The following is a 23,281-nucleotide window of genomic DNA, read 5'->3' on the forward strand; positions in this document are numbered from 1 at the left end:
ATTGGCATGACAACTTTTATTATTTGTGATGATTAGCTGGTCATGCCAGCACTTCTGCACCACAATGTTTCTGTTCGGTTATTCTATTTAGAGCACAGAGAAGTGCTTCGGAATGCATATTTTGCTGTTTTTCAAGTTATATGGGCTTCTGTTGTACCTTTCTGTTGGTACATTAGAATTCCAGGTGCATATCTAAAGAGATTGTGTTTTTGGCTTTTACTCCTCAATTGACCAATAAACATCTTGAGGAACACTTTGTTGGAAAGACAGGAGCTGTACAATATTTCTTTTTACCTACATTACCCCTACAGGGATACATGTTCATAGCTCCTTGAAAGTGGAGTCACAGGTGGACAGAGTGGTGAAGAAGGCATTCGGCATGCTTGGTTTCATCGGTCAGAACATTGAATACAGGAGTTGGAATGTCTTGTTGAAGTTGTACAAGACATTGGTACGGCCACACTTAGAATACTGTGTGCAATTCTGGTCATCCTATTATAGAAAGGATATTATTAAACTAGAAGGAGTGCAGAAAAGATTTACTAGGATGCTACCGGGACTTGATGGATTGAGTTATAAGGAGAGGCTGAATAGACTGGGACTTTTTCCTCTGGAGTGTAGGAGGCTGAGGGGTGACCTTATAGAGGTCTATAAAATAATGAGGGGCATAGACAAGGTAGATAGTCAATATCTTTTCCCAAAGGTAGGGGAGTCTAAAACTAGAGGGCATAGGTTTAAGGTGAGAGGGGAGAGAGATACAAAAGTGTCCAGAGGGGCAATTTTTTCACACAGAGGGTGGTGAGCGTCTGGAACAAGCTGCCAGAGGTAGTAGTAGAGGCGGGTACAATTTTGTCTTTTAAAAAGCATTTCGATAGTTACATGGGTACGATGGGTATAGAGGGCTATGGGCCAAATGTGGACAATTGGGATTAGCTTAGGGGTTTTAAAAAAAGGGCGGCATGGACAAGTTGGACCAAAGGGCCTGTTTCCATGCTGTAAACCTCTATGACTCTATGACCCTTTTAAAAGAGAAGTCGTAGAGAAATAGTCAAAGTTACATCATTAGGAGTTTGAGAAAATTGTGTGGCTTACGGGCCTCTTAACTGTGCTGCTTTTGTGACAGTAAATTAGATTCAGTAGTTCTTGCACACATCGACTTCTCCTCCATGATTTTGTTGTGCGCTACAAATGCTCAACAAATGTCAAGAGCAGAAAATAAATATTTGCCTCGTGACAAATGCTATCTACGTTCTCAAGTTCAGAAGGAATGCAAATGCACTAAAATTAGCAAATAGGGCAGCACAGTGATTTTGAGGTAGCGCTGAACCAAGTCACAATGGAGCGACATTGTGTGATTAAGTGTAAACGGGTGATAAGAAATCAATAGCTTGTTTCTCCTGATTTTTATTCCACTGAATATCACTCAAGTTTCTATTTTTTTTCCCTGGACAATGAGTCACGAGGGTGCGATTGTCTGGATGAACCGTGACAGTGAATGCCAACCGGTTATTTAAACACTGAGGGGGAAGCGGCTATCAGCAAAGTTTGGTCTTTGGATATGAGTTGCTTTGTGATGTTCTGATATGTAAAGGCATTAAATAAATCAAAATTATTTCTGCTAACACAAAATAGAATCTGTACTCACGCGGTAACACACAAAATAGAATCTGTACTCACGCGGTAAATCCATTGATCATATTTGCATATTTCAAAATGACTAGATCTAACCAGCCACAGCGTCTCTTCCTGCCTGTAGTTACACCCACTTCACTGCCTCGAGACTGTAGTAGATTACCAATTTCCTGAAATGTTCCAGTTCAACTTTAGCAACTGACAGGCAAAGCAAGCTTAATCATGGTATACAGTAGCACTTACATCTATAATGCAACATCATTTAAAATTATATACATTCAAATCATTATTTAGAATGAATGCTGGGCTATCCAAATATCACTACCATTATGCTTGCCTTTAAAGGTAACAGCAATACCAATTCAGATAATTACAACAAGGAATTTATTAGGGAACTTTAAAGTTCATGTTTATTTATTAGTGTCACAAGTAGGCTTATTTTAACACTGCAATGACGTTACTGTGAAAATCCCCTAGTCGCCACACTCCAGCACCTGTTTGGGTACACTGAGGGAGAATTTAACATGGCCAATGCACCTAAGCAGCACGTTTTTTGGACTGTGGGAGGAAACCGGAGCACCCAGAGGAAACTTAAGCACACATGGGGAGAATGTACAGACTCCACACAGACAGTGACCCAAGTCGGGAATCAAACCCGGGTCCCTGGCAGTAGTGCTAACCACTGTGCCACCCACTTACTATGGGTTCTTAAGCAAGCTCCATCTCCATACTATATTTAGTTTTCCTGATTTTGTGATACGGTTGCATTGATCAGTGACTTACAAGATCAGAACCTCCCATGGTAGAACTAGTAGACTGGATCATTTTTGCTCCTCTTTGTGTACGAATATCATTTTTGCAAGTGAGGGCCATCTTTTGCTTCCTTCCTGATTTCCAGTGGCAGTAATGCTAGGCACCAGTCCACTGTCCAGCAACAGCATGCGCTTTGACATCACATGTTTTAATTTTGGTTCCCAATGCCTTCATATGAGGATGCATGCATGAAGGAGACAATCCCAACAGGATGGTGCATTGAGTAAATGGGAAATTTACTAATACCAATAATTATTAATTAAGGCTGAAACTATGGAATCCTACTTATCTTTGCACTCTTTTTCAAGGAATGTTTTTAGTTGCCAAGGAGAAAATCCAGTAGAATTGTAAAAATGTTTCTAAACAACTCCCACACCCCTCCAGTGTTTTCCACAAAGGGGTGCTTTTTTTGTCTGCAGATATTCTCCTATTCCTGGTCATAATGGAAGATGAGGAGAGTGACAACAGAGCAAGAGGCTTCTAGCACAGGCCCAATTTGCATGATGGGAGGCTGTCTTTTATTTGACACTGTGTTAGGGAAGGGTAGCTGAGACTTTGTAAATGTTTGGATTTTTCAACCAGAGAGGGCTGTGGATATTTAGTCACTCAACCATTCAGGCTGAGATCAACAAATGTTTGCATTCTTAGGGAATCAATGGATATAAGGATTAGACACAAAAGTGGACTTGATGATCAACCATAATCTTATTAGGCATCATCAATGATTAGAAGCAAAATCATCAATTATTGTTTTCTTATATTTGCTGATGAGGCACCTAGTGATAAACAAATTCTAAATTTGATTTTATTTAGCAGCAATCCCCAGTTTGATATCAAGCCTCCACTTTGGAGAACACCTCAGATCATCACATAATTAGGTTTAGCCTTATTGGCCAATTAAAGATTGTAGCAAACTTAAGACTGGTCCCACTTAGGACTCTTATTGCAAAGTAGTTTAATATCTGGCAAAAAGTGACTAAGCAACCCTTCTAGATAGGCAATCAAGCAGTGAGGAAAACTGGTTTCCATTGAAAACCATTCTCAAACAGAACAAAACCATATATTTTGAGAGCATATCACCAAATGAAAACAATGGGCAGGATTTTACGGCATTGCTTGTCCCGAAACAGTAAAATCCCATTTGAGGTCAACGGACCTTTCCATTGTCCGCCCCTCGCCCGCTCCGATTCCCGTGGCAGGCAGGGCGGTAAAATTTCAGCCATTAAGGTTAACGAGGAATGCAGAGAGGCAAATTTGAAAGAACTAAACGCAAGACATTAAATTAACAGGAGAACAGCTAAAACAATCAAATTAGACAAAACCAGCCGTAAGATTTATCAAGAGATCTCTGGAAAAGAAGACGGTGTACAATTGTAGCAGAGATGGCAGAAGCTCATCATCAATGGTATGAATCAGAAGACAACTAAGGACTGTAGAGATTCAAAATAATTTTGAAGTAATGGTAGAACAGCTAAATGACTATTTTGCATCTATTATACTTCTGTTGATGATGATTATGTTTTACATGAGGGGTGATATTGAATCCTACCTATTTTAATATTAAATAGTGTTAATCTAATCTTGGCTTGATTAAGAAAATTAAATTTATAGGGCACAGTATAACTGCTCTATTAGCAATAGGTCCCAATCCTCCAATCAGATAATTATAGTTAATGGATGTGGCTTATTAGTGGTGTCCAGGAATCACTCCTGGGCTGACTAGTTTCATGAGGTGGAATTTTCAGGTCCTGCCAGTGGTAGGGTTTCACAGCAGGAGGGAGTGGAAAATTTGGAGAGGGGCCAAAAATCAGATTCTCACTGGCGGGAAGTCAGTTTGGATGTTTTCCCTCACCTCCTCCATGGTGGGCTGAAGGTGGGTCGGGTTCCCTGTTGATCTGTGATGTAAATATTATTTTCATATATTCCCATGTAATGAATATTCATTAAAATGCCTCTTGCTGGAATCAAGACCAACCTCCCAATCTTGTTCCATGCCAGCGGGAAATTAGATTGGTCTAAATCACATTCGGAAATAAGTGGCATTCGGCTGTCCGTCCTCACTTCACTCGGGACTTTGAGGTGAGTGCAACATTTAAAGCCTACCTGCAGCAGCACTGCTCTGGAGTTCTCACCAATGCTAGTGAGATCTTTGACTGGTGTATGTCTCCTCTGTATGTGATCATGCACAGTCACAATGGGGAGGGGTGAGGTCAACATTGGACATGGGGACAACAGTGATGTGTATTTGGGAAATTAGTGTGTGGCATGGCCCCTTTAAGAGGATGATCATGTGATCACTCACAAGAAGTCAGCAGGGCCTCCACAGCCTGCTGGCAGTTGGGGGCTGAAGCCTGTACGGTACATATCTGAAAATAAAACCTGTCTGCTGTTTCCATTAAAACTTGAGTAGGCCTCCTGAATTGAACCAATCTCTGCACCTTCCCCCCCAGCCACAGAGAACATAACAAGTGGGTTCAGGTGGTCGGGTTGGAATGTCCTCCGCAAAGACAACTGGTTCCACGATTACAGGAGCGGCTGCTCTATCTGCACACCCGTGGGGTTCCAGCAAGACTGAGGAATCCGAATAGATGGGGAAGGGTTGAGGTTGGTCTCAAAATAAAGATACAGCACCATCATCCTGCAAGCCTGCAGTTGTTGTGCATTTTGAAATCGAACCCGGAAAAGAATCCGCGTGGGCAGGGTCTGCGTCCATTTGGGAGGAGCCCACGGTTGCACTTTGGACCTTTTACGGGGACATCCTCAAACTACTTGGAATCTCAACACTGAAATAGAGTCAGAGCTGACAGAAAAGAGGAAGACTTCCTTGAGAAGGTACAAGTGGAGCCACTGCCTTTTGGTGCACTTTAATGAGAGACTGTAGGAGTCACTGGCTTCACAATACAGTCACTCCATATGAACTTAGAACACAAGAAATAGGAGCAGGAGTAGGCCATCTAGCCCCTCGAGCCTGCCCCGCCATTCAATAAGATCATGGCTGATCTGAAGTGGATCAGTTCCACTTACCCGCCTGATCCCCATAACCCCTAATTCCCTTACCGATCAGGAATCCATCTATCCGTATAACTTGAGAGATTTGTGAGAATGGGAAATGCAGGCAATGGTTCTGGAAGCACAGCTGCTGGATATCTGCTAGATCATCAATGAAAGCCTCTAATGTGCTTTCTCCAACTGGCACGGACGACAGGCCAAATGGCATCCATTCGTGGCTGAAATGCAAGTTGAGCTTAATCAACATGCCAGATCAGAGATTGCAGGAGGGCCTTTGTTAAGGTGGCACATTTCAAGAATGCACCCAAACCTCTTCCAACCTCAGGGTATTGAGATGTCAAGCATCAGGGTTGACACCGTGGTCACCTAGATATGCGAGTCTGTGCCTCAGCTACAAAGCAAAAGTATAGTGGTGCAGATACAGCTCCAGGGCATGACAGTGGCTGATTGTTTGCAAGTGAGAGGTCTACTATATTATCCCAGTGTTCATTGAACTGTTGCATCTATCAGTCCACAGGGAGGAGGAGGATTGAATAATGGAGCCTGTGCTCAATGCTGCCTTCTCGATGGCAGTGATAGAGACATAGAAGATAGGAGCAGGAGGGGGCTATTCGGCCCTTAGAGCCTGCTCCACCATTCATCATGATCATGGCTGATCGTTCAACTAAATAGCCCAGTTCTGCTTTCTCCCCACAACCTTTGATCCTGCTTGCCCCAAGATCAGATTGAGGAAGAAGAGAAGGACCATCGACACCTAGCCCAAGGTTTGAGAGGAGGCCTAGCCTGGGGGCCATGGTCCAGGGGAGCCCCAGCAACACCCAGAGGATGAGGAGATTTGACCCATTCCATGAGGCGATTTGCACGACCAAGAGTCTACCAAAGAAGGCTTTCCAATCTGGAGGTGAGCGACAATGTTACACATGTCTGCACTTGTTAAGAGAGGTGATGGACCATATGAGCCACATTCTGCAGGAGGACATCCCCTGGCAATGATCCTGAAGGTTACCACCGCACTCGACTATTTTTGCTGCGGATTGCTTCAGGGACCCACAGGGGATATATGCGACATCTCTCAGTCCTCAACACAAGGGGATGACAGATGCCCTCTACAATAAGGCTCATCATTATGTCAGTTTCACACTTGATGAAGCTAGCAAGGCTACTAGATTTCTGGGGTTTATAGCTATTTCAGAATTCCCTAGAGTACACATGCATGGTGGTTAGCACTGCTGCCTCACAGCGCCAGGGACCCGGGTTGAATTTTTGCCATGGGCGATTGTGTGGGTTTCTCTGGGTCCTCTGGTTTGCTCCCATGGTCCAAAGATGTGCAGGTTAGGTGGATTAGCCGTGCTAAATTGCCCCTTAGCGTCTGGGAATGTGCAGGTTGGGTAGATGGAATTCCAGTAATGTATCGGCCTAGTTGAGAACCTAAGCAAGTAATTCTTTAGATTTGGCCTGATCCTGCCAAGAGTATCAGTTGATCCCTGGATTGTATACCAATACCTGGAGGGAGGGGACATCGGGACTAATCGGGGTGTTGGAAGGGCAGTGATGCGGGGGTTGCTGTGCTGGCTAGCAATACAGCTGGCCATGGATTAAGAAGCCGGCAGTGCGGGGCTACTATGCATGCTGGCCTATCCAGCAGGAATAGGCCCTGCCCTCTCATTTTCAGCGTGGTTCACGCTCGTGCGCTCTGCAGTGCTCAGAGTGTGGGAGATTCATTTTGAAAAACCCGCTGAAAAACCAGTCACATTTACTGCGGTTTTAATACAAATTCAACACTTAGAATTCTTCTGGGAGAATCCTACCCTTTAACTGCATTTATTGGAACAGTACAAAGCAGAGGCTTAGTAATTTAAAAGAGAGGAAGGATGCAAGAAATTGCGCGACAGAGGGGGAAAATTCACTCACGGCAAAAGTTGCATTGGGGTAGGCACTGAAACTGAAAGGTGTAACGTGTGTAACGAGACTATTTTAATTGTGCTTCAAATACTCCATCTTCCAACTCTCTTATTGTTGTCAAAAGTCTCAACTTACGTTTGTTAGTTCAGTTGGAAATGCTCCAATTCCCACTCTAGTGGTATAGGCTTTGACAACACCATATACCGCTCCAATGTTGGATGGAGGGATGCCCAGTCCTGTGCAAACACTTCCAGCAGTGCAATTGGATGATGTCACAAATGGATAAGTTCCTGTAAATCGAAAAATATAAATTGCAGCTGCTGGAATCAGCCTTATTAAAACAACTGGAAATTTTCTAAGATGTTGATCTAAAAACAAAATAGGTGCAAGTTACTCATTTGTACTATTAATGCAGAATGGCACGCTTGGCCTTAATTTGGCAATATTTGGTCAAGAACAGAGTGAATGAAGAAAGGGTCAAACAATTAAAACCACACTATAAATCCTGTCACTGATTGGAAAGGTGTTAGGACCAGTTCCGTATGCGCACTCTGCCTGCTATACAGACACTGGGTGAACGTGTGGATTCTCTCACCAGGATGGTGGGTGCCCGCTCTTTTGCTCCCAGGCCAGTTTCACACTGCAAACTAAGTGATATTTTTAATAAATACATTTGTTTTATTTGAACAAGTGATCTAGTTGGAAAGGCTTTGTGCAGGCAGTTCCGACATGGCCTGGATAGCTCAGTTGGGAAATTATGAAATATTGAATCCAGGATCATGGTTCATGCCCTGCATTGGGTGATGGGCTTTTTCTCTTAAATATTTACTTTGGTTTAAAAAAAAGTGGAAGTCCACAGTTAAGAGCAGTAATATCTACCTGTCACACCCAGGTATCTTGCTGCCATCAGACTTTTGAATGGATCTACCACCTGGCATTAAGTTGATCTTTCTCTACACCCTAGCTATGACTGTAACACTACATTCTGCACAATCTCCTTTCCTTCCCTATGTACGGTATGCTTTGTCTGTAGAGCGCGCAAGAAACAATACTTTTCACTGTATATTAATACAAGTGACAATAATAAAATCAAAAAAGAATAACTATTTGTATAGACATTAAAATGCTTGTTCTCGTTTTTGTTGTAAAGGAAACAGTAAGAAGACAACAGCTTGCAAAACAAAAAAGTGCATAATTCAGTGACAGAAAGCAGAGCTACACTTACAATCACCTCTCACTTTGAACAATCACTGGTTCTGACAATGAAACGACATCTGTGCATGTACAGCTTAGAATGATCAGCACGGGGGGGGGGGGGGGGGGGATATAGGGGCTCAAAATATTTAAAAGTTTTGGCAAACAATCATTAGACTTAGGACACAAGCACACAATTCACAAGCCTCAAGATACAGGGCTTCTCCCCCCCCCCCCCCCCCAGGAAAACGGATTTGTGGAGAATCTCCAAGGGAGAGTAGTTGACTCCAAGTCAGGCATCCTTACAAAGGCGCTACCTCCCTTGAGAGATGGGATTGATGTCAAGTCATATTTAACACTGCTTGATTTTTTTTAAAAGGAGAGTTTGGGTAAGGCAAGTGGTCCTTCGTAAAGTTAGGATCAACAGATGATTTGATGATGGAATAATTATAGACTGTACGTAGTAAACCTGATGAGCTGAATGCATTTTTTTGCTCTGGATTTTCTTAAGCGGCAGGATGTTGTCTACTGGTGAAACTCCACGCAAGGGAGTGGCTAATTCGATTGATTGCTCAAAATGTCTACCTTCAAGCTGGCAAGACAGATTAATAGACATCACATGACTCAAGTTTTAAAATATAAAGTAAATCAAAAAGCAGCTGTCTTTGAGGGGGTTAGAAACTTAGAGGCCCTTTCAGTGGCAGTTTATTTTTCTACGTTAGGGCAGTTCTGCAGCTGAGAAATTCTTGCACTGTTCAACAAATTTTGAATTTTTTTAGGAACTAAAGACATCACACAAATCTGGAATGTTTTATTTAAGTCTTCACTACACAAACCCTGTTTCAGTGTCTACATGTTTTACCTATAGTGTTCCTGATTACCTCAAACGAGGAACGTGCCTGCACTGTAAGCAGCCTAAAGGGTGCCCTGTCCTGTTGAACTTTAGCAACTATTAATCTCACTAAAAATACACTTGTGTCATGAATATCTGGTTGATTCCTTGTGCTATCGTTTTCCACAGAACTGGGCCTGGATCATCCTGCATCTGAAAGGAAACTGGGCTGGGTCATAAGGGTTTTACAGCATAGCAAGAGGCCCTCCGGCCTATCATGTCTGTGCCGGCCATCAAGCACCTATCTATTCTAATTCCATTTTCCAGCACTTGATCCGTAGCTTTGTATACTATGGCATTTCAATTACTCATCTAATGCTGCAGTGGAACACAGACGTTTCTTGCTTCACTGAAATTACTAAGTTAGTGATCAGCAAAAGTAATCATGTGTTCTGGGACCATTTCTTTTGTGCCAAATATTGATCTTAACTCATTTGTATTGCACTAACATGACAGAAACGAAATGAATGTTGGCTAATAGGGATGTGCTTCAAGATAATGCATCTAAATACAAGTTTCCTGTACCTGAATGTTTAGTAGTCATTGATCATTTTACAGATTCAGTTCTCAAATGCACTGTGATGTGTTTATTTAATTGGTAAAATACATGGTTTCAAAAACTTACCAAAATCAATGTCGAGAAGTGCTGCATTAGCTCCTTCCACGAGAATTTTTTTTATTGGACCATGAAGAGCCTCGTGCATAAAGTAGACACCATCTCGCACCATTGGCCTTATACGTTCAGCATAATCCTAACAAATGAGAGAATCTTTCAGCATGATTTTGCTAAAGAACACAAATAAATTGGGGATGTAGGGTATTCTAATTAAGAGTAAGCTTCAGTTAACAGAAAGTTTGCTGTACCACCAGAAATTTGCCCATTCATTTCTATATTCCAGAATTACCATTAAATGTAATTTAGTCTCTCTTTGAAAGAAAATTTGTACTTTTTTTTAACTTCAGAATTTGCTCGGTGAATCTGTATGGGATCAAATTTTGCACGGGAAAGTCTTCAAACATTCACCGCTATAAAAATGGATTCAAAAAGCAATGACAGAATTTTGGTGTTGGTGTGTCATCAGCAGTGTTTGCTTTGAGAGAATATGTTAATAAATAAGCAGCCAGGACGTAATCCACAAGACCAGCATATATTGTGCAGAGTAGCTTTCAGTTTAGCTAGCAGCATGTGCAGCTGTACTTTCCTATTAACAATAGCTGTCGAATCTTTATGGTACACCTGTCTGTTGGAAATCCTGTTCTACCTCTTCAAATAAATTGAACCTACATTTAATTTAGAGACCGGTGTGAGATTGTATTAAGCAAACATAGAACATAGAAAAGCTACAGCACAAACAGGCCCTTCGGCCCACAAGTTGCGCCGAACATGTCCCTACCTACTAGCCTTACCTATATCCCTCTATCTTACTAACTTCCATGAACTTATCCAAAAGTCTCTTAAAAGACTCTATCGAATCCGCCTCCACCACCACTACCGGCAGCTGATTCCACGCATCCACCACCCTCTGAATGAAAAACTTACCCCTAACATGTCCTCTGTACCTACTCCCCAGCACCCTAAACCTGTGACCTCTTGTGGCAATCATTTCAGCCCTGGGTAAAAGCCTCTGAGAATCCACTCTATCAATACCTCTCAACATCTTATACACCTCTATCAGGTCACCTCTCATCCTTCGCTTCTCCAAGGAGAAAAGACCTAGCTCTCTCAACCTATCCTCATAAGGCATGCCACCTAATCCAGGCAACATCCTTGTAAATCTCCTCGGCACCCTTTCTATGCCTTCCACATCCTTTCTGTAATGAGGCGACCAGAACTGGGCACAGTACTCCAGGTGGGGTCTGACCAGGGTCCTATACAGCTGCAGCATTATCTCCCGATTTCTAAACTCAATTCCTCTATTGATGAAGGCCAGTATTCCATACGCCTTCTTAACCTAGGAATACAACAAGCAGGAGATAGCAATCTTTCGTTGATGCATATTGTAGGACTCCAGAGAACAGAAGATATAAATTTGATGAGTTGAAGCATGTTATTTAAAGTAGCCAACAGGTACAGTGCCTACCAAGTAGGATCTTGCTCATTCTTTAAACGTCCTCCACACACTCCAAGAGTATAGCCTAACTTGATAGGTTCTGGGAAACTAATGCACTGTGCATGTAAATTCGTGCCTTCATAATTAGGTCAGAATTTATAGCAAAAATAATCATTAATAAGGCCAATATTGCTCACTTATTTATGCACAAATTAGGCAATGACTTTAGGTAGATGCAGATATCCAGGAGCTGGTGTCTGAAATGCACTATCCTCTATATAAATGTGTGAAAATGGCATCTCCCTGTCAACATCTTATACACCTCTATCAGGTCACCTCTCATCCTTCGCTTCTCCAAGGAGAAAAGACCTAGCTCTCTCAACCTATCCTCATAAGGCATGCCACCTAATCCAGGCAACATCCTTGTAAATCTCCTCTGCACCCTTTCTATGCATTCCACATCCTTTCTGTAATGAATGTGTGAAGTTCCTGCATGGAGAATGAAGTACAGACTAAACACTTCACAAAGAGTTAGGGCATTACCATTCAATCTAAGGGCGGGATTCTCCGGCCTGCCCGCATCATCTTTCCCGCAGTAGGAGGTGGTGCGCCATTGGCCATATTCTGGTCCCACCGCTGTTAATGGGATTTCCAATTGACTCCACTCCACACCACTGGGAAACCTGCAGCGGAGGTGCGCCATCGGTGGGGCTAGAAGATCCTGCTGGCGTGAATGGCCAGAAACTTCCGGCCCAAGTATCCTTTTTAATGCTACGTCTTAATTACTACTAAACAATCTCACTGGCACTGAAAATTAACTTTTGGAAATGTGGAGACTTCTGTTCTTCAGATTACAATAGTTGTTGAAGATTTTTTAATTAAATTACACAATTGTACTTTTTTGCTCATTTTGTGTGTTAATCCATTCTTTTTCTCTTTCTTTTGATTTCTGTACCTGAATTTACTATTCTAACTTACAATGCCTAGTTCAGACTCAGCATAGTTCATCAACAATACTTTGATTTGGTTGTCCTGTTCTGTTATGAGCAGGTAAGAAGGACTGAACTGGTTCTCCTCTATTCAACCTCGTCTGTCCCAACAAAAGTTTAAGTTTCTTCTTACGCAGTTATGCCTTTTCCAGATCAGAATGTAGTTAACTATTCAAGCTGAGAGCAATAACTTACCATTATTAACCTCTTAACCCAAGGAAAAATAATAAAAATGTGATGTCAAGCATTCGGCCTTCATGCAGTTATTAGGGCGCATGCATGTGCATAAATCCCTGAAAGTTGGCACCCAGGTTGAGAGGGTTGTTAAGAAGGCATACGGAGTGTTAGCTATTATTGGTAGAGGGATTGAGTTTCGGAGCCAGGAGGTCATGTTGCAGCTGTACAAAACTCTGGTGCGGCCGCACTTGGAGTATTGCGTACAGTTCTGGTCGCCGCATTATAGGAAGGATGTGGAAGCATTGGAAAGGGTGCAGAGGAGATTTACTAGGATGTTGCCTGGTATGGTGGGAAGGTCTTATGAGGAAAGGCTGAGGGACTTGAGGTTGTTTTCTTTAGAGAGAAGAAGGTTAAGAGGTGACTTAATAGAGGCGACTTAATAGAGGCATACAAGATGATCAGAGGATTAGATAGGGTGGATAGTGAGAGCCTTTTTCCTCGGATGGGGATAGCTAGCATAAAGGGACATAGCTTTAAATTGAGGGGTGATAGATATAGGACAGATGTCAGAGGTAGGTTCTTCACTTAGAGAGTAGTAAGGGTGTGGAATGCCCTGCCTGCAGCAGTAGTGGACTCGCCAACATTAAGGGCATTTAAATGGTCATTGGATAAACATATGGATGATATTGCAATAGTGTAGGTTAGATGGGCTTTAGATTGTTGCGCTGACCAGTGAAACCATCGAGGGTCAAAGGGCCTGTACTGCTCTGTAATGTTCTATGTACGCGTGCGAGCACACACACACACACACACACACACACGTGTGTATCAGAAATAAGGGGAGTTAGAGTCCAACCTTAACCATAAAATGTATCATGCAATGACCTAATAGCCAAATGTTATCACATGCAATTTTCAGTAATGTGCCAGAAACACTGATTTTTAAAAAATATCTCCTTCGCTTTACCTTTAATTTTTTAAGTTGTCCTTCAATGTCTATTTTTAGACCAGGAAACATGGACTGATATTGCTGAGCCAGAAGTTTAAATCTGTGAAGAATTGAAGAATCATACAAAAAGTCTTTATTAGCCACAGTTCCTAATGATGGGATTTACCTGCAATCTAAAAATCTATTTAATACGGATTTTCAGAAGACGTGGATAAGATGCCTCACCAGATGACTGCTAGAAAAATTCAGTCATAAAATATAAAAGGACATGTCACAGCCTGTGCAGAAAACTGGCTGAGAAAATGTCTCAGAGTTGCATGATTCTTCTGTGGTGATCATACAACACTTGGACAATCATTTGAGTGATGGCATTGACAAAAAATGCTGCTTCACTTTTTTGGTATCTTGATGACTACATGAGCATATTCTAGAAGCCCCGAGACACAGTGAAAGCTAAGCATGACTGCAAATCCCAGAGTTTACCTATTTTCAGCATTAACACCCATGGAGAGTTGGTTCATTCATTGGCCAGTTAACTGTTATGCACTGTGGACTGGGAGATGAGGGCAATGTCCCATGTAACAGCAGAGAAGGAACGGCAGTGCAAAACATTAATTTTCCCCTTTATCTCCTCCTTTCCGCATAACTAGCAACACTTGGTGATCCTTGGCAATCTGGTTTTGAGTTGTAATCAGGTAAGAAAGTGCACAAGTGTGCCTGAAGTGCATTCCATCACTACTTGGTGTCATCTCCAATTTGCTCAACACTTGCACGTCTAAGCTAACTTCAGTACCATGCTGAATAGATGCCTACCACAGCGTTTGGTTTGTTACCTGGAACTAAAGTGGCTGAAGTCAGCCAAAAGGTCACAGACTCGGAGACCAGTTCGTGCCGCTTTGGAGGAGTATGTTGGTCCTATCCCTTTCTTTGTAGTGCCAATACTAGGAAAAAAAACAACAAATGTTTCTTTCATGTACTGTACTTCATATCTTCTCACATTGCTCCAAAAATAGCTTGACAAAGGAAAACTTTACAAAAATAACTCCCAAAGATAAATGCAGCAAAATGCAGATTTGTTCTCTTTCCAAGTGATATCAATTGGATGTGACACATTTGAAGCTATTGTGTAATGTCATGCAGTTCCCTTGCTGCCATAGCTGTTCAATTCACACCATCTAATCTTTTGCACATGTGATTAATTTAAGGATATATTTCCAACATTGCTAGTCAGGACACAGATCTTTCCTGAAGTCAGGAAAAGGCTGTAGAGACCAATATTGCAAAGAACACATTGCTACTAACTAGCCTGTACAGCAGGGTTACATCAGACCTAAAATCGCAGATGTCCAGTGGCATAGTGGTTAGCACCAGTTGGAGTTTGCACATTCTCCCCATGTCTGCATGGGTTTCCTCTGGGTGCTCCGGTTTGCTCCCACAGAACAAAGATGTGCCGGTTAGGTGGATTGGCCGTGCTAAATTGTCCCTTAGTGTCTGGGGATGTGCAAGTTGGGTAGATGTCCGTGGTAAATGTGCGGAGTTACAGTGGGAGGGTGGGCCTGGGTGGGTTGCTCTTTCAGACAGTAGGTGCAGATTTGATGGGCTGAATGGCCTCCTTCTACACTGTAGGGATTCTATAGTTATCTTAATGTTGCTAATGTCTACTTCTTTATACTTGTGTTGGAAGTACTCGGTTGTCAGAAGTACCTAGGAAAGCCCCTTCTCAAGGGAATCCTAATACCTCACAGCACTGCTGTGATTATAATCACCAGTGTGATTCTGATCATGTTGTTACTGTCAGAAACAATTCTATAAAGTACATGGAGTATAAGCAAGATTGTTAGTACCCTAATCAAGTTGTTCCAACCTCCAATATGCTCTTGCTGCACACATTTAACACTGTCATGCATATTTACTTTTTTCCCTCTTGTTCCTGGCGCTGGATTTCTTGAAGTCCATCAACAGTTTGATGAAAATCAAACACTGTCAAATTAAATAGAAGAAAGTAGAGTTCAAAATATATACCGCACTGCATTTTCTATTTTTCTGATCTTTAATGAGAGGAAACATGACCAAAAAATGCACTAACTATTGCAAAGAATTCAAAGTCTGACAGTTTTAACAAAGCAGATTTTCAGATGTTGTTGAAGCATCACTGACTTACCCAAGTGTGCTCTGTCTGAAATGATCAGCCTCTTCTCCCACTCTTTTAATCCTAATAAAAATATATATTCGCAAAGGAGATGGAAACAAAATTGGACAATTAGATACAGTTATATCGGTTGGTAAATTTTCCAGAACAGCTCGTGTTCTTACAACCTTAAAAAAGTACTTGGATGTGCACTTGAAATATCTTAATATTCAAGGATATGGGACAAGTGCAGGAAAATGGGATTAGCGCGCCTTTAGTGGTAGATATTGTCGGTGCAGACTCGATGGGCTGAAGGGCCTTTCCGACACTCTATGACTCTGCTGAACTAAAGAGCAGCTCCAAGGACTTTCAAGACTATAACAAGAGAAGGGGTTAAGTTTGGACCAGAGTGGGAACTCAGTTCTGGTTTTCAAGGAAGAAAAGGGGGTGATGTTGTCGCGTTATTAAAGAATTGCATCATAGTTTGGTTTCAGCATTAAGACAAAATGGATGCAATTAAAAAATAGGAAGGAAAATAGCATAATTTCTGAGGTGGATACTCATGGACTTTAACTCATGATTGCCTGTTATAGGCTGCCAAGTCAATGAGTTCAATGTGATAAAACATTTTGGAAATAAATGATTATGGCTTCTGAAACTGTGTTTAATTTGGGAATCTAATTTATCAAGGATTAACTTGCTTGAATATGGAACATCTATGCCAGAATTTTACCAGCACGTCAGCCCTGGAATCGGTGCAGGGGAGGCTCACAGAACGGCATTCTCTTTTGGCCTCAGGCAGGATCTTACGAGCCTCGAGCGGGTAAGGCGGTAAAATTCCTCCACTAATGTTGAAGGCAGAAACAAACGGAATGATTAGTTGAAATTATACAAAACTTTTTCCTGACTCAATGGCCGTGAGCAATCCCTGTACAAGAACAGGTACACCCTGGGCCCACCAGGTTGCTAGGTTGGCACTGAGGCCTGCCAGGGTGGAGGCACCAAGGGACAGTGCTATGGCCCTCACCACCTGGGGCTATACTTACCTCCGTGCCCATGGCGTGGTCAGTTTTCCAAAGCCAGTAGTGATTGATGCTGGCGTGATGTTACGCTGACTGGGTGGGAAGGTAAGTTATGGGTGGACGTTACGGTGTCAAGGCTGGCAAGTATATGTTAATATGTTGAAATTTATGAAAATTAGGCGTGAAACTGATCACATCACCAATGGGGAAGATCTCAAGCTGTGATCTCACCAGCGCAAATCCCGTTCTTTGCCGCTTGCGAGATTTAGCAGTCGCTATGGGATTTGTACTTGCGATCAAGGGGGGGTCACTAAAACATGGCCACAATTTTCATTTCTCAATGATGGTATCGTCACAAGAGTCAGCATTAAATGAGAGATGACCTTAGTTCTAAAGATTAAGATGTAGAAGCAGAAAATATTGGGAGTTATTTACAGGCCACCAAAGAGCAGTGATAATGTAAATCACAGTATGCATCAGAGATTGATAGGTTTCGATATATTTAAAACATCCAGGGATATGGGGACAGTGCAGGAAAATGGTGTTGCAGTAGATCAGCCATAATCTCACTGAATGATGAAGTGGGCTCAAAGGGCTGATTGGCTTACTGCTCCTATTTCCTATGGTCCTTTGAAGCAATGCAAAATTAGATTAGATTTCTTTTCACACCTGAAGATGAAAATCACCCCCAGCGAGTGGTATCTAAAAGATAAATTGAAAACGCTAATTCATAATAAACCATTTGAGTAGGGCAAGGAATGCAAGTTGGTCTTAGTGAAATTTATGACCAGTATAAATCTACAAAAATAATGGACAAGTTAAGATATATATTCATAACACCAGTTGGTCCATTGAGCCTGTCTCATTCAGTTATGTTGCAAATCGACATTATGATTCCCAATATTTCCACACAATAGTAGACACATACAAGTTTTCAGTTTGTTTAAAAAATGATTGGTCTTTATATTAGAGTCATTAAAGGTAAAGAGGTTTTGCTAATCCACTGTAACCGATTTGTAAAATGGTTTGGCCATAGCTGGGGTACTGAGTCCAATTTTGGATACCAAGAATATCAAGGTCTTGGGGAAGGTGCAGAAGAGATTTACTGGAAGGGTTCCAATTATGTGGGGAAACTGAAAACTTGTATCATCCTCAGAGCAGAGATGGTTCAGAGACTTTTCATAGAAACATAGGAGATAGGAGCAGGAGGAGGCCATTTGGACCTACGAGCCTGTTCCGCCATTCATCGCGATCATGGCTGATCGTCCAACTCAATAGCCTAATCCTGCTTTCTCCCCATAACCTTTGATCCCATTCTCCCCAAGTGCTATATCTCGCCGCCTCTTGAATACATTCAATGTTTTGGCAACTACTTCCTGTGGTAATGAATTCCACAGGCTCACCACTCTGGGTGAAGAAATGTCTCCTCATCTCCATCCTCAATGGTCTACCCTGAATCCTCAGACTGTGACCCCTGGTTCTGGACACACCCACCAGAGATATTCAAAATCATGAAGAATTTTTGACAAACTAAATAAGACTGTTAGTTACGATCTGGAATGCAATGCCTGAAAGGAGGTGGAAACAGATTCAAATAGCAACCTTCAGAAGGAACTTGGACAAATACTTGAAAGTTTTGCAGGGCATTGGGAAAGGGTAGAGGTGTATTTCTAACTGGTCTTATAAAAAATCTAACGCAGGCACAAGTTTTTTTCTGTGCCATATCATTCCAGTCAACTTAGACTGCTCTTACAAAATCCCATATTGCCAGGTTAGAGAATAATCAAGCCATTTACCTGGGGATATGTTGCCTCACTTTTTTTGGCTGGGATAAGTAAGGGACAGAAGCACAAGATGTATGGGGAGGAGGAGGAAAAATACAAATGTTATGTACTAATTTCAATGAAAGTCTCATTAAAAAATACAATATTCATAAACTGAACCAGCATACCTTTCTTTTCATTTTTATCAGCTTCTTCAAACAAGCCAGGCAAATGTATTACAACGCCATTTCCTAAAGAAGGTAAACAGTATGCATTAAGATATAGATAATTAATAGTAGTTATAACATTTTTTAAAAAATCAAAGTTCGGGTTAGCAACAATGCATCCTTGCCTCCATCCCTCACTACAAATTAACATCCCAATCAGAAGTTTCTTGCAATACTTACTGTTAAGGTCTCTCGAGTTATGAAGGAAACAAGTTTCACCCACTCTGCCTGTGACATCCAACAATTTTACCGGCACCTTTCTGTTTGATTGATTGCTGCAATGAATTGAAGAATTCAACGCACTGATCAGCAGTAAAACTGTGCGGTATTAATGTCCGTGCAGGTCCCAGCGGGGCTGAAATCTGGCACTCAGATTTTATTGCAACAAATTATCTTCATCGTTGTCATTCGGGCACTCTTGGGCCCAGCTATGTCTAGTTAAGTGGCTCTCATCAATGGGTAACAGGTGATTTTAACCACAATAATGCTCAAGTATAGTCAAAGTACACAGATGTTTTTCTTTTGCTCTTTTCTCCAATTCCACTGATCTTTTATCTCCAGTATTTAGTGATATGTGAGCAAATATTGTACCACAGAAGACAGATCCCCTTTGGGATTCTCATGCTCGTGATCATTCCTCACATCCGATGCGCACAGCAACTATTCCACCGTAGGAGAAGATATTGTAAACGAGCCTGACCATGTTTTCTTGATTCACCGTTTCACTAGAAATTGCTGAATAATCACAAGGACGGGAACCATAACTGATTATTCTCCCCCAGCCTGAGGATGGTGATATGAATTACATCAACAACAAGGATAAACAATAAGGGGGGGGGGCGGTGGTGATTCTCCCAGCTCGCTCTGCTGTTTTTGTAGCGCAGCGGGCCAGGAGACTCGAGCGGAGGCCAGAAATCGGCACGGAGCTGCATAATTTATTTAAATTCTTATTTAAGTATATTTTAAATATCATTAGGGGGCCTGAAATTTCTGCCGCGCTAGGAATGGTTCACTCCAGCGGGATTTAGTATAGCTCCCCACTTGAGTGAAGGGGGGGGGGGCAATCGAGACCCTCAGAAGGTCGGGGGTCGGTGCCCCTGAGTATTGCCATGTTGGCAGTGCCAGCGCCAGCCTTGGCCCCTTGGCACTGCACACCAGGCATCGGGCAGTGACAAGGGGTTGGGGCCCGCTGCCACTTTGCATTTTGGGATCAATGATAGAGGGAGGCAGGCCTAAGGCTGGATATTGGGGTGGAGGGGTCAGCCTGTTGGGGGGGGTGGGGGGGGGGGGAAATCGGGACTGTGCGGGTGTGGGTACATTGAGGCGGGCTGGAGACAGTTGAGGCTGGCCTGGACATGTTCAGGGGGCCAGTGATCGGGCTGTGGCAGGGTTGGAGAGCAGGCCAGTTATTGAGCTGGCCAGCAATCAGGAGGCTGGCAGTACGGGGCCAATCTCAGCGCTGACAGATTGGCACATGCGCAGTGGCTCCCTCCAGCAGGAACAGGCTCAGTGATTTTTAACATGATTCACGTTGACGCACTCTGCGGTGCTCAGAGTGTGGGAGGTCCTTTTGAAACTCTCGCTGAGAAAAACAGCGGGATTGGCTCCAGTTCTCACGCGAATTCCACACTTAGAATCTTTTGGGCGAATCACCCCTAGCATCCTTCTGACCTGTTTACCTTGATATGTATATCCATTATTTCTTTCCTCAAATATTTCATTCAAGTTGGTTTACTTACCAATAAAAGAAATGGCTTTTGGGTTAATAATGCCACTTGGAAAGAGGTGAAAATCATATTCTTTTCCATCTGCGACAACTGTGTGGCCAGCATTGTTTCCACCCTATCAAGACATGTGGAATTGCAAATTAGTGCTTGTCGCAAAACATTTCAAAATAAATAGCATTACTTGGAAAATATTAGTAAATCTGTAACCTGAAAATAATACATATACAGAGAATGTGAATAAAAAGATAATTATTCAGAAAATTGTCATTTTAAAAGCCGCTGTTAGTGAAGAAGGCGTTGCATTGAATTATCGGGAAGAGTTGATGTCTACAGCTCTTGCAAAAAGAGTTCCCAATTTCAACTGCTACACCATGAATAGATTTTTTAAGAGACCTTCCTTGGAGAGAGGTAGAGATGGAAAATCAACAGCTATGGAGAGGAAGAGGAGAATGTAAATAAATATAGAATATTGAACATAAGAACAATGGTAGGCCATTTTACCCCTTTAACCTGTTCCACCATTCAACAGACCATGGCTGATTTATGATCTAATTCCATATACCCGCCTTTCCCCACATTTCTCAGTATCTTCGATTAACAAAACTGTTATCAATATTGGTTTTAAAATTAAGTCTTTAATACCAAAGAATCCCGACAGTACAGAAGGAGGCCATTCGGCCCATCAAGTCTGTACCGACCACAATCTCACCCAGGCCCTATTCCCATAACCCCACACATTTACCCTGCTAATCCCCGTGACACTAGGGTCAATTTAACATGGCCAATAAACCTAACCTGCACATCTTTGGACTGTGGGAGGAAACTGGAGCACCCGGAGGAAACCCACGCAGACACGAGAACGTGCAAACTCCATACAGACAGTGACCTGAGGCCGGAATTGAACCCGAGTCCCTGGCGCTATGAGGCAGCAGTGCTATCCACTGTGCCACCCTAACTTAACTTCTCATCAATAATGGTCTGGCATTTTACTGTCCAGTTTTGGATCTCGGACTGAATGGTGCCCAAGCTCGTTCAACAAACTGCCAGCTGGCAGTAACCAGTTTGCACTTCACTTCACTCACCCGCGATACAACCCACTGAACAAATGAATTAACCCTCTCTTGCTGAAACATCAAATGAGTTATGTACAAAGAAATTTACTGTCTACAAAATGATGAAATTAAATGCTGAGTGTGCAAGTCCTTAATAGATATTGGATGTGCAGTCAGGGTTATCCAGTAGCTTGAATAATAATTTGCTAAACGACAAAGATACTTAACCAAACGAAAAGCAATTCAGGTGGGCAGAATTTTACAATCTCCCACCGGCCAGTTTGCAGGCACGGGTTACATAAAATTCCTCAGGTGGGCTTCCCGCCACCCTCCCACCCACTGTCGACCTGGTCTATACCTTTAATTGGGGGGGGGGTCATCAGTTGAATACTAGGGTCACCCGCTGGCCCTCACCCCCCAATTATTGGTCATTTAAGGGCCACTTGCTGCCAGCCTCAATTTTGAGGGGTGGCACTTACCTCAATGACCCCTTTTCCACATTGGGCGCCTACCACCCCCACGACCCTAGGAGTGCTCCCTCCCCGCTTGGCCATTCTATCCAAGGTTTAATCCTTAGACAGATTGACTCCCTAATACTGGTAACTTTTCAGCAATATGGCAGTTCAGATTAGCAGCATTCCAGAACTCAAACAAAGATGACAATGGGAGGAATGTAAACCAGGCATTCAACCTGAACTTGTCCTATTGGATTGGTTGGGATAAAATCAGCAGCGTTTCGTTCATCACTGATCTTCATACTGAATGGGATTCCCAGAATTCCCAATTTAAAAATTGGGAATTCTGGGAATATTTAGGCCACATACAGAAGATATTCCCTGAGGAATTTTGAAAGAATTTTTCTGATGATTTACAGAGCACCTTTGACAAGTGTTACATATTTGTAAAGGTGTACATTAATACAATATTTTCAAGTGGACTTACAGAAATATTGAAAAGAAAGCCATCTTACAATTTGAAACAATGTCATCAGTATGGAATAATTCCACTGGAGCTCCAAGTAGCTTTTCAATTAAATTAAATGAGATTTTTACTTTATTCCTGATAATATTTACTAAGTAAATCATATGTACTGCATCTGTAATTCTCCTTTTAATTCTGATGGTCTTCAAGATTTTAAATGCCAAGGTTTCCTTTAATGCATTCCAAATAAAAAAAAGCAATTAAAATAGCTTAGTTATAATACTTTTGTATTATAATAGTCACTGCGCATTATCTTGTTAACTAGTTGTTTTTCTAATCTGTTCCTCTTTCTTCAGCTGTAGAACGTTTTCGTTCTTTGAATTTTTAAAAGACTTTTACATTTTTTCCCCCTCTTTCTTCGATTCTTGCCAGAGTTGAAAGAAAGGCAGGGACACCTGTCTCCACACTTCTGCCAGCACTGAACGAAAGCAAGCCTGTGACAGACTTGTGAGCAAGTCCAGAATCCAGGGTACTTAGATTTTAGTTCTGCCCTTAAGGAACTGGCAGGTCCTCAATTAGCAACTCCCTACAGTTGCACAGCTGAGCTTGGGAATTTAACTGGAGAGTTATAAACACGGCCAACTGGTGATACAACAGGTGGGGCTCCCAAGGTGCGAACGACCAGACGACTTGAGAAGGGTGAGGGTGTGACATAACATCCAACATACATAGAATCATACACAGAATCCCTACAGTGCAGAAGGAGGTCATTCAGCCCATTGAGTCTGCACCGACCACAATCCCACCCAGGCCCTATCCCCGTCACCCCAGAC

The 23,281-nt window shown here is 42.3% G+C and overlaps 1 protein-coding gene across 1 annotated transcript in view; it reads right to left on the reverse strand.

Annotated features, from left to right (window-relative positions):
* The window catches only part of adss1 (adenylosuccinate synthase 1), a 51,058-nt gene that overhangs the window by 15,108 nt on the left and 12,669 nt on the right, over positions 1–23,281 (reverse strand). The window contains exons 2-10 of the mRNA XM_078233979.1: positions 20,488–20,590; positions 18,710–18,772; positions 15,770–15,820; positions 15,522–15,588; positions 14,442–14,549; positions 13,627–13,708; positions 10,068–10,194; positions 7,492–7,646; positions 1,678–1,802 (exon numbers count right to left, since the gene is read on the reverse strand). Of these exons, the coding sequence (XP_078090105.1) occupies positions 1,678–1,802; positions 7,492–7,646; positions 10,068–10,194; positions 13,627–13,708; positions 14,442–14,549; positions 15,522–15,588; positions 15,770–15,820; positions 18,710–18,772; positions 20,488–20,590 (881 nt within the window). The remainder of the gene's footprint in view (positions 1–1,677; positions 1,803–7,491; positions 7,647–10,067; positions 10,195–13,626; positions 13,709–14,441; positions 14,550–15,521; positions 15,589–15,769; positions 15,821–18,709; positions 18,773–20,487; positions 20,591–23,281) is intronic.

The sequence above is a fragment of the Mustelus asterias genome, chromosome 18, assembly GCF_964213995.1.
Source record: "Mustelus asterias chromosome 18, sMusAst1.hap1.1, whole genome shotgun sequence".
Classification (NCBI taxonomy): Eukaryota; Metazoa; Chordata; class Chondrichthyes; order Carcharhiniformes; family Triakidae; genus Mustelus; species Mustelus asterias.